The sequence below is a fragment of the Cariama cristata genome, unplaced genomic scaffold (assembly GCF_000690535.1).
Source record: "Cariama cristata isolate BGI_N322 unplaced genomic scaffold, ASM69053v1 scaffold25766, whole genome shotgun sequence".
Classification (NCBI taxonomy): Eukaryota; Metazoa; Chordata; class Aves; order Cariamiformes; family Cariamidae; genus Cariama; species Cariama cristata.
This window is the reverse complement of record NW_009623081.1, coordinates 1841-12889: the sequence shown is the minus strand read 5'-3', so window position 1 is coordinate 12889 and position 11049 is coordinate 1841. Positions and strand designations below refer to the sequence as shown.

Genomic DNA, 11049 nt, shown 5'->3' with positions numbered 1-11049 from the left:
TCGAACGAGGGGTTTTGTAGATGCGGCCACTCTTCCCTGCCACTGAGTCTGCCATAATACATCAGTGAGGTGCCTGCAGGGCACTATACTTGCATGTCCTTCCAGAACTTTTGAAAAAGAGGTAAATTGCTGTGGTAGGAACCAGCAAGGTCAAGTCCTATCATGTTGCCTGCAAGAAAAAAGGAGCACATCATACTTTTCCTTCATGGGCTGTGCCTTGAGAAAGGGAGGGATAGGTAACCAAGTCTTTTTGGCTTATCACTTCACCACAGGAATATGGAGGAACCCAGGCTCTTCCAAGAAGTCATCGGTCCCATTGCTTTTGACTCTTGCAAGGTGCAAGGTGACCACCTGCAGTGGGCTGAAAGGCTAGCTGATCAACCCTTTCCCAGATGTTAAAAGAATTATCCTTGGGAATGGATTTAGGACTAGGCTTCTCTTTTCTCCTGTCATTTTCCTGGGTCACGTCATACCATATAATGATTCCTTCTGGATGCATTCAGCCATTTACCTCCACTTTCAAAGCTCCTCCTCAGGTCTGATTTCCATTTAAGCTAGAGATAGAAATCAACTGCTGCAGAAATTAGTATCCCGCAAACTCTCCCATCATGGAGTCTCATGCTGTCTTACTTTCTCTTCTCCATCCACCCAGTGGCCACAGATGTGCAAATTGAGTTTTCAGGCAGCAGGACTGCAGTTGACCTCTTCTGCCTCATTAATCTAAATCGTGCCTGCCTGGTGTGATGGATCAGGTTTTTGTGGAAAACCAATGCTAGAATTGATCCTGTGAATGTTGCAGCAGCTCTGTGGGCCCACAGAATTACATAAATTATCACACATCCTAGCCTGAAATAATTATCACAGTTGTCTGAGCAGCATTTTAGGAGAGATTTAATTAACTTCACCTTTGATAATGAATAGGGAGTTGAACTGGAAGAAAGCAGCTGTCAGCATAACATTTGTCTTTTTCCAGTGCTGAGAAAAGTGTCAGCAGTGGGATCCCAGTTCTGATGCCCTGTGATGCCAGACCTGGTGTATTCTTTCTTAGGATTACGCTGATCTAAGACTGCTGCTGTTGAAAGGGACAATCCATCTCTTACCTTTGTGCTACAGCTGCATCATCCTGCCTGTGCCCTTAAAAGATGAATTTTGTCTGTATTTACAGGTTGATCTGTTTATACAGCTGCGAACTGTGCCTTCAGTGATGCAAGTGATGCTTTCAGGAGCATTATATTGTTAGAGGCTGTAGCTGTTTGTGAAACCACATCCTAACAACGGCCATTTCCAAACACCATTCAGTCTGTACAGCTTCTTGAGCAGGTTTGTTAGGTTAAGGTTTGCCAAGGAGCTGTTGCCACCCTTGGAGCAGAGAAAGTTTGTATGTTCTTCATTCAGCAGGCCATTAGCAGATGCTGAATTCAGAGAGTAACACTTACATCTTCAGACTAGCCCGGAGTCATATGGGACACCACTTCCAGCATCACATCATCTCTACTGACTATAGCGTAAGGGATGGTCAACAGATACTTCAAAGCTTCCTGCCTATTTTTGGGCAAAAGTTTTTTCCCAAGTCATATATGTGATATTACACCCCTCCCTAAGGCTTCAGTAAGGTATCTCTCATACTTGGAATTAACACCAGACGAAATAAAGACACCGATAATATGGAAAGATAAAAGTCTATTCTGCAAGAACTGCTTTGCGTTGCATAACCTCACTTCAAGCATGATCCTTTTGGATAGTTTAGCAAATTGCGGGAGTCTTTGTCTCTTGTTTTCATTATTGATTCTCCTCATCAGAGCATTCCCAGGAAGCAGAGATCACTGTCCCCGTCATGCTAGATGCTGTACACGCACATAGTCATTCCTGTCCCAAAGATCTTGTCCAGATAGACAGGACAGAGTTCAGAGAAGTGGCATCTAAAATGTTGATGTTCTGATGGCAGCTGCATCTGTCTCCAAGTCAGAACTCGTCTACTCTTTTGAAGTCCACATACTAGCAGTCATATCATAGGGCTTTGTGACGGCCTTTCTTCAGTAAGGGTTTTGATTGCTTTCTGTGTCTGGAAACAAAGAGAATTTCCACCAATAGAATCTGTGAATCAGCACGACAGTATGGCAGGAATTTTAAACAATGTGGCGCTGCTTTTCCATTACAGAAAAAGAAAGAGACTAATTAGAGAATGATTAATTACATGGATTCTGTGCCTGATTGTCTATAAAAAGCTGGGGGTGGGAAGGTTCTTCCTTTAATCTTGTTATTTCAGAATAGTTGCTTGATTTTTTTCTTCCTCCTCCTGGCCTGGAGTTAAATATGGTGGTAGTTATGCACTGTAACAATTCATTTGCTTCTCAAGAAATAGAAGTCCTTGTTTCTATCTCTGCCTGAGGCATTTTGCATTTTACCTCTTTAGTTTTCTAAAGACAGTTGTGTCTCACATGATCAAACGGCAGTGGATCAAACAGTTTGCCTAGCACTGCAGCACTGAAAAGCAGGTTTTGAGACAAATACCACGTGTTATCTGCTGTGTTCTCTGTAAAAGACGTCTGTCTAACCAAGGTCTTGAAAAAAAATAGGATAAAAAAAGGAGATTTACCAACAGCCCCCCACCCCCACCCCCAACAAAAAAAAAACAGCCTACAGGACTACCTCTTTTGAGGGTATTTTATGACTGTGCTGATTGGTTTTGTTGCTGTGGTTAACACAGAAATTAATTTAGAGCCACACAGGATTAGAGGATTCAGGAAGCTGTACCGTCTGATCAGGTTAATGAGCTGTATTGACTGCTGCCCTTTCTAGGCAGTGCACCTAGTTCAAAATCATGCTTCCTCCATGAATGATCTGTATGTATATATATATATATTGTTCATCTGGTTATTATGGTTTCTGCTATTTATTACTATTTCTGTTATTTATGACCAAAACTTTATGACATGGACACAGATTCGTTCAGTATCTGTTTATGCCAAGAAGGGAGGCCTCAGATCAGCTAAAGAAGGCTAGGCTTCAGAAATTCCAGCCCTAACATGTTTTGTTTATTACACAGCAAAGAGAACGAGAACATGTCTTGACAATGTGATCACAGGTGTGATATCTCTTGGAAATCAGAGTTTGCAGCAAACAAAAGTGACTTAGCTTAAATTAAATTAATTTCTTCTATGTAGATGGGGAATTCGGGAGGAAGAAATACACTGACAAAGTGTTTTGTAAGTTAGGTGGGATATGTCACCCACAGGGTATCACAGAAAGTAAAAGACATCAGAAAACTTATCTAAATAAAAGAGAATATAATCTCCAGAATCACTTGGGGGATGAAATTTGAGGAGCTGCCTGCTGGAATACAAGTCCACAAGGTAGAGTTCAAGGTGCAGAGCTCTGGGATAGTGGCCCTGCTCTGTCCATCCGTTGGTCTGTTTAGGTATTTCCTAGTTTTACATATCAGTGTTCAAGCAGTTCATGTTACAAGATTAGCCTTGGTTAAAAGTGATCCTTTTTAGATTCCCGTTGGAAGTCACAAAAAGATCTGACTTCAAGAATGGTTTTACCTGAAAGGGTACTGACTGTCTATACTGCAGACAATTCAGGCCAATCCTTGTTCACTTTATGGCTGATTCATGGTGAGTGTAGTTTGTCTCAGCCTGGGCGGTACAGTCCTGAGTTCCTCAGAGCTTTTAATAAGGGTAAACATAGAAAAGAAACCCTTGAAATCATGCAGTTTTTCATAATAATGGTAGGATCCTTAACTGAGGGTGCTGGAGCTCTTGAAGTACCTGTGGTTTTAACATTCAAACAATGTGCACTAGGGATGGTGTAATAGTGTCTCAGAGACGTCGATTCTTCTGTTGATCATGTTCCCCATGGTCCTGGCCAGTTACCCTAATGAGTTGTTTCCCGAATTATGGAAGAGTTCAACTTTGCTTTAACTGCCTACTTTACTGTAATTGTCTGCAGAAGGCCCCGCTAATTGTTCTGCCGTGTGGTGGAGGCATTTACAGTGTACTTCCTAAGGCTACTGGTGAACAAAGAGAGAAAGGGAGAAATCACAGTCTCGTTTAGCCAACAGAAGTTATTCCAGTGGCTTTGCAGGGGTCTGGATAACCCCCCTCAAGACGGCCTCATTGCCTGGCAGCAATGAAGATATGAATTACAAAAGACAAATGAGTAGAAGGACCAAAAAATACCTGACATGAAATGAGGTAAAACTCATTCATGCTCCAGGAACTGCCTACCTATGGGGCTTGTAGAAGAAGAAATTAAAAAGGCACCTTCCTTAGACTCCTTATATAGTATCCTGTTGCAATGAGTGGAGCTACTGGAGACCTGCTCCAACAAACCCCTTCCAGTCACCAGGGGCTCAGATGAGAAGCTTCAGAGAATCCTCCCAGAGAGAAAGAGCTGTTGTCTGTTCCCTTAGTCACATCTCCATTTGCTCCTTGCCATTTACCATGAGATGGTTATGAGTGCTGTGACCAACAGAGAGCATCCAGCCCATCCTCTTGGCTGGAGGGATTGTGCCACCTCTTGATGTTGTGCTCTAGTAGAGACAGAGGGAGAGGATAGGCTGCATGTGTGCTGCCAACTCCTTTCTTGTTTAAGAATCACTTGACCAGACTTTCTTATCCTGTCAAGTCCTTTAAGAGTGAACTAAGTAAAACTATTTGAAGGGAATTTTAGCACCAAAGAAAATTCCAGTCCCTTTGGAAGAACTCCTGCACCTTAATTTAGTCTCCTAGTTCATTTGTAGCTTCCCTGTCAGGCTACGCTTTGGCTGAGGCAGAGGGCGTTTTACTGCTGGTGCTGTTACAACCTAATCGGCTGATTCAGTTGATACTGAAGTTTGGTAAAAGCAGTTCTTATAACAGTGCTTGTAAACAATTAAACAGTTACATCATTTCACTGCCTAAGATGCTACTGTTGTAGAGTAAATGTATCACACTAGAGCTGGGGTCCGGCAAGGAGATAGATATCCACATATTACAAACCTACTGTTCCTCTTGATCTTTGGCTCCTGGTCCTCCATGTAGAAGTTTTTGCTTGCGCTTCTTATGCTTTAGCTTTCTTGATTTTGTATGCTATGGTTAAGACGTGGAGCCTTTTGCAAGTTTTGTATTTTGTAAGCTTATATGACGTATGCATTTTATCAAGGGCGTCACTTTTGTAGCTGATCATTACACAGCTGATTATCTGCATGGATTGCTGGTTGGGTTTTGACTGATTAAGAATTATTTATCAATCAAGCCTTTGGGAAATTAACAACTGTGTTTACTGTTTATGATAGTTTGTTTGACCACTGTGCTCAGAGGACCAAAACAAGAGGCTATTTTGATTCAGAGCAGAAATTATTCTGGCCTGTAAAGACTTCTCTAGCTATGCTAATTTTTACTTTGCCATCTCTGCTATATCTTTTAGAGATGTGATGTGTCAGAACCTTCTTTCCCTTTCCTCCACATATTCACTTTCCAAAGGCAGACACACCTCTTGGAGTCACAAGACAATCTGTTATAAGGGCTTTCTTGAAATCTTTAGCAGCTCCTGAGGGAATAGAGTTGGGCATGCACAGCATGCTGTGTCTCTTGATAAGGTCAAACAATGGAGGTAGAAAACATCCTTAGCGGTTTCAGGCGTTCTGGGTTATTTCACTAGGAAATAGGAGGAAATGGTCACCAAATGGTCACCGAAAAGAGTTGTTATATACGGTCACAGATTGCAAAACTTCTTCAGTTTCTTGGAAGCAAATGTGAACACAAATTTTTTAAAGCCATTAGTTTTTCCAGGTTCTTTTGATTGAGCTTGGGGAATACTCAGTCTCAGTCTTGGGGGGTGGAAATGACGAGGAAGCAGAGCTGAATGTGAAAAATTCTACTATCCCATGAAAATTTCTGGGAAGCAAATCATCCTTTCACAAATCAAAGGGATTTTTGTCCCAAACTAAAATAAAGTTCTTTTTCTTTTGATAATTGCAAATTGCTTTCAATTTAGACATTTGAAAACATGCCATAAAATTAATTAACTTGTATGGTGAACTGAAAAACCACATTATGAAAAAACAGTTCTTATTTTGGTAACATTGAAACTTTTATGGAAAGCTCTTCCTAAAAGAGAAATTCATCAAAGTTGATCCTTTCCTGCAGAAAGTTTTATTTTGCAGGATTGCATTTTCTTACAAAACAAAAAGCAGTTCAGAAATTCCCAAGATGTTACTGACGTTTTCTTTTCATTCCAGAGTTGAAGATGATTTAGAGAAACTCTTGAAAGTAACCTCCAAACCAAAACCTAAGGTACCATCAAAACCACCACTGGCTCAGAAACCAGTAGTTGCCCCCAGGAACACTAATTCATCTCCACTGGCAAAGCCAAAGGAAAACAGGATTCAGACAATGAATGAAGTGGACATTCTCCAGTATATCCAGGAAAATGAATCTATCAACAACCAAGATACAAGTCTTTTTTGAACATATGTCTTTTTAAAATGTAATAATGCCTTCTTGGCCCAAACTTCTGGTGAGCTCAAGAGACGGTAGCAAGAGTTGACCGGATGTCTTTACTGTTCACAGTTGCAATATAATGTTGCCTTAGATTTTCAGGGTTTTACAGGGAATATGGACAAGGACATAGCACTACAGATTGTCTACTAATATTTTAGTATCAACATAGTACAGTTTCGACCAGTTTAGTCCTGGTTGAAAACGGTGAGCATGTTGCACACATAGCAACTGTGGATAGTGTCCAACAAATGGTCTGAGGCAGGACAGGATGCTGTTCCTGTCATTTTAGACAGTGTATTTCAGCTCACGGAAAGACCTTTTTCCTTTTATCCTGTGCATTTTTATATCAGCCCTTTCCTCCCTGACTGGTATTTCAGTAATTTATAATCAGGAACTGTTAAGTATAGGTAACTGTTCCTCTTTAGTTCAGAGAAACGCTGAAATCCCAACGAAGCCTGACAATCTGCTGCTTTTTTTGTTGCGCAGATGCCAACTTGTGAGAGAACTTGTAGGACTGCGAACACTAGACGCTATGCATCTCTGGCCCCTGGGGAGAATAGCAAATGACTGAAGATGGCTAAGAGTGCAGCTTCAGACATATGTGGAGGTTGCAGTGTGTAGGAGGTTTGGATGCTGTAGGACTCTTGTGAACCTACTCAAGATTCACAAGGGCTAATTTTTTCCGGCTAAGTCTTCCTGGGCTTCTGCTGTAGTTAGTGGAGAGAAAGAGATTTCTCCAGGACGTGATTCAGTGCAGGTGTCCTAATGGAGGAACTCTGAATTTCTCCCTGGAGTCACTCACTCTCTCTTTCTCCTTCCCTTCTCCCAGAACTTAAAGAAGAAGCCATCATGATTAATTCCACTAAGCTGAAATGAGTTTATTTTGATAAAACAGTGGTCTGTTCATTACTATGGCAATGGTTAAAACAAGGGAGGACAAACTTGGGATTATCCAGAGGAAAAAATAGGAAGAGGATATACTGGAGAAATTTTAATATGCAAGAAAAGAAAAACGTGGTAGAACAGGCATCCCAGACTACCCTTCTTCCCTAGCTCAGACACCCTGGTTGAACGTGCTGAATTTACATCCAATGTGGGTTGATACCTGCTGTCATGTAGAAAGATTCCTGATCTCATTCCACATGTGTCCTATCCAGATGTGAAGACAAGCTCCCCAGAGGGAAAATATGAATATATTTAAGCCATATCACTATCCTCAAATTTGCCTTTCTAATATAGAACAAAATAAATAGAAAGTATTATATATATTTTTTTAATAATGAAATTATCTCTATTATTATTTCCTTTGTAAACCAATGGAAAATATGATAAAGTTATTTTGGTTTGATGAGACAGCTAAAATGTAACCATTGGCTCTTGTCTATATACTTATGTTTCAGTATAATAAAACGTTTTGCTAACCTGCAAGTGGTTTTGTTACTGTTATTCTCTAGGTTGTACAGTAGCAGCAAGTCAGAGTTAAAGGATGGATTCTATTTAAGATACGAGGAGCGTTACATGGTGTTAAAGTGCATGCTCTGCTAAAACCCTGTGTAAATAAGTATGAAACCAAGAATGTAACTGCGCTCATATTTCCTTTGAGAGCAGCTAAAGGTAAAACTATATATGAGCAAAGATAGTGCCTGATCCTGTCTGTTTTCACAGTGTGCTGGTACAATTAGGAAGTTTATTTATCCCATCCTGTAAAAGGGGAACAAAAGCACTGAGGAGAAACTAAATGACTTGCCAGAGAGCAGGCAGAGAAAAGCAGGCAAGCATGGTCAGCAGATCAAGGGAGGTGATTCTCCCCCTCAACTCCGCTCTGGTGAGACCCCCCCTGCAGTACTGCCTTCAGCTCTGGGGGCACCAACACAAGGAGGACACGGACCTGTTGGAGCGAGTCCAGAGGAGGCCACAAAGATGATCCGAGGGCTGGAGCACCTCTCCTATGAAGACAGGCTGAGAGACTTGGGGTTGTTCAGCCTGGAGAAGAGAAGGCTCCGGGGAGACCTTAGAGCAGCCTTGCAGTACCTAAAGGGGCCTACAAGAAAGTTGGGGAGGGACTTTTTACAAGTTGCAGGAGTGTACATGTAATGATAGGACAAGGGGTAATGGCTTTAAACTGGAAGAGGGTAGATTTATATTAAAGGAAGAAATTCTTCCTGGTGAGGGTGGTGAGGCAGTGGAACAGGTTGCCCAGAGAAGCTGTGGAGGCCCCATCCCTGGAAGTGTTCAGGGCCAGGTTGGATGAGGCTTTGAGCAACCTGGTCTAGTGGAAGGTGTCCCTGCCCATGGCAGGGAGGTTGGACCTAGATAGTCTTTAAGGTCCCTTCCAACCAAACCGTTCTATGATTCTATGACAGCATTCCTGTTGCACTACCTGATGTCACTAACAAGTGCTGTATATTTAACTGAAGGGTGAGGAATCTTGATGTCCACTTTATTCAGCACTATTTGGGAAGACTGCTTGCATTTCTGTATCTTTGGCCTACAGCCCATCACATGGCCTGAACACTGCTAGAACTACCATATTGAGGGGCATGGATTTAATGATCAGTAGATTGAGTGCAGATCTTCACACATAATGGAAAGGAAAAGGATTTAGATTTCTTGAAGTAAATTAGAGAAATCATAGAAGAACAGACCTGGCAGCAGCCTGGGAAGACCAGTTTGTCCACCATCCTGCCCTAAGCAGGAATATCTGGCCTATGTCCTGCTGGTGGCCATTCTTACTGGCCAGAGCAAGGTGTTACTGATGTGAGGCTGCAACTGGAAAAACAGTGCCAGAGTGGGACATGGTGGTTGAACACGGTTCGGCTGGAGAGATACCTCAGCATGGGCACTGAATTATTCTTGCAGTGGCAATAATCATGCCTGTGTTATCTCCCATAGACATTTTTCTAACCTGTCCTTAAAAGTTTGTCTGGCTGGAGAGCAGAGATGTGATCGCCTCCCTGGGTGTGCCATTACATTTCTTTGCCATCCTATTAGAAATGTTTTCCTACTGTTTGACGTAACTTCTCATTCCTGCAACTTAAACTCATTATTCTCATCACCACAGAAAGAGAAAGTGTATTTCTTTCAGCCTCTTTTCTAGACTGAACAGCTCTGCCCAGTAGGTCAGGACATCACTACAGTACCAGCTTCCCACGATGGTGTGTCCTAGATGAATGTTGTCATCTTGCATTGGATTTCTCCCCTGGTTTTAGAAGAATTGCGGCATATCCACATACCAGTTTCCCAGGGGCAATAAAGGATGCCAGCATCCCATACCCTTTCATTAACACCGCTTGGTGCACTGACACTATGTGCAGCCCTTGTTCCAGCTGGGACTATGTTTTTCTTTTGCTGTTCCTCATAGCAATGTCATCTGTCTGCCTTCCACCACCTCTAAGAGCTCCACCCAGAAATGGCTCACGCTTTTGCAAAGCAGTGGGAGGGTAGATATTTATATATTACCCTCATAACCACGGGAACATTCCCCATAATACTGATGTAACAACAGTATAGCTGTATCCATTTTGAATGGCCAAGGAATACTCTGCCCCACAGCCCTCCTCAAAATTGTCAAATTACCTAAACAACACAGAGAAGGAAGAGCTGTTAATTGTTTCCTGTGATAGATTTTTAAGATGCTTTTAAGGTCAATGTTTTACTTCAGAAAAAATCTATCTTTCCTGTCAAGGAAATCACATAAAAGGATCCTTCATAAATCCCAGTGTTATGCATTTGTTTTACAATGCAAATGTCTAGCTGCAGTAATATTTATAGGCACTTAGAGGTGAGTTACAGTCCTTGAATAAATTATATGTAATGAATCATTATTATACAAGAGAAGAATGTCAGACAAATGTAGCCCAGAAAAATTGAACATATTATTTGAAATGACATAGGGAAACCACGCAACATACTTTGCATCCTGCCAGACCAGAACTTTTTTTTTTTTTTTATACATCACTTCTAGTAGCAGCTATTTTATTAGCATGCTCTTGACAACTCTTGAAATTCAATTATGGACTCTAATGTAGTTCTTGGCTGACAGGCATCACCTTTTGACATTAGTAATAGCTAGCTCATCAGAAGGTTTGAAAAGCAAGAGAGCTATATTTAAACCCTTACAAAAGATGTTTTCTTTAGTGATTAGAGCTCGTAATAGGTATCTCTATTGCTTTAGAAGCCGCTTCTTGTTTTGCATAACCTTCTGCTTGTTATGTGGTACAGCATTAATTAACAAATAATACTATATACTTCATTATTTGAGTCACAGTTAAAATACTGATTTCACCAAACTGGGTATTTCACAGATGACCTGTGGGTCATCTGCTCAGGTCTGTTCTGTTGCTGAATTTTTAGGAAAGCTAATTGCATTTAAGGCCTAGTTCTGTCAGTGACAATTTGGGTTGGGACTAAAAATACATTAATTTAAACTGATATTTCTGCTAATCTTTGCCCAGATGTTAGCTTCTTCAAAGAAGCAGAGCTTACTACAGCAGAATACACAAGTCAGCTTGTGATTTAAGGTCGTGAAAATGCAGCACGCTCATGGGTCGCTAAGGCATTAGCT

General features: G+C 41.4%; 1 protein-coding gene across 1 annotated transcript in view; it reads left to right on the top strand.

Moving 5' to 3' along the window:
* LOC104163561 (HCLS1-binding protein 3-like) overlaps positions 1-6452 on the top strand; it is a gene marked incomplete at its 5' end in the record, with an annotated part of 10488 nt that extends 4036 nt beyond the window's left edge. Inside the window, one exon of the mRNA XM_009702605.1 lies at positions 6224-6452. Coding sequence (XP_009700907.1) covers positions 6224-6452 — 229 coding nt within the window. The remainder of the gene's footprint in view (positions 1-6223) is intronic.
* Positions 6453-11049: the final 4597 nt, after the last annotated feature.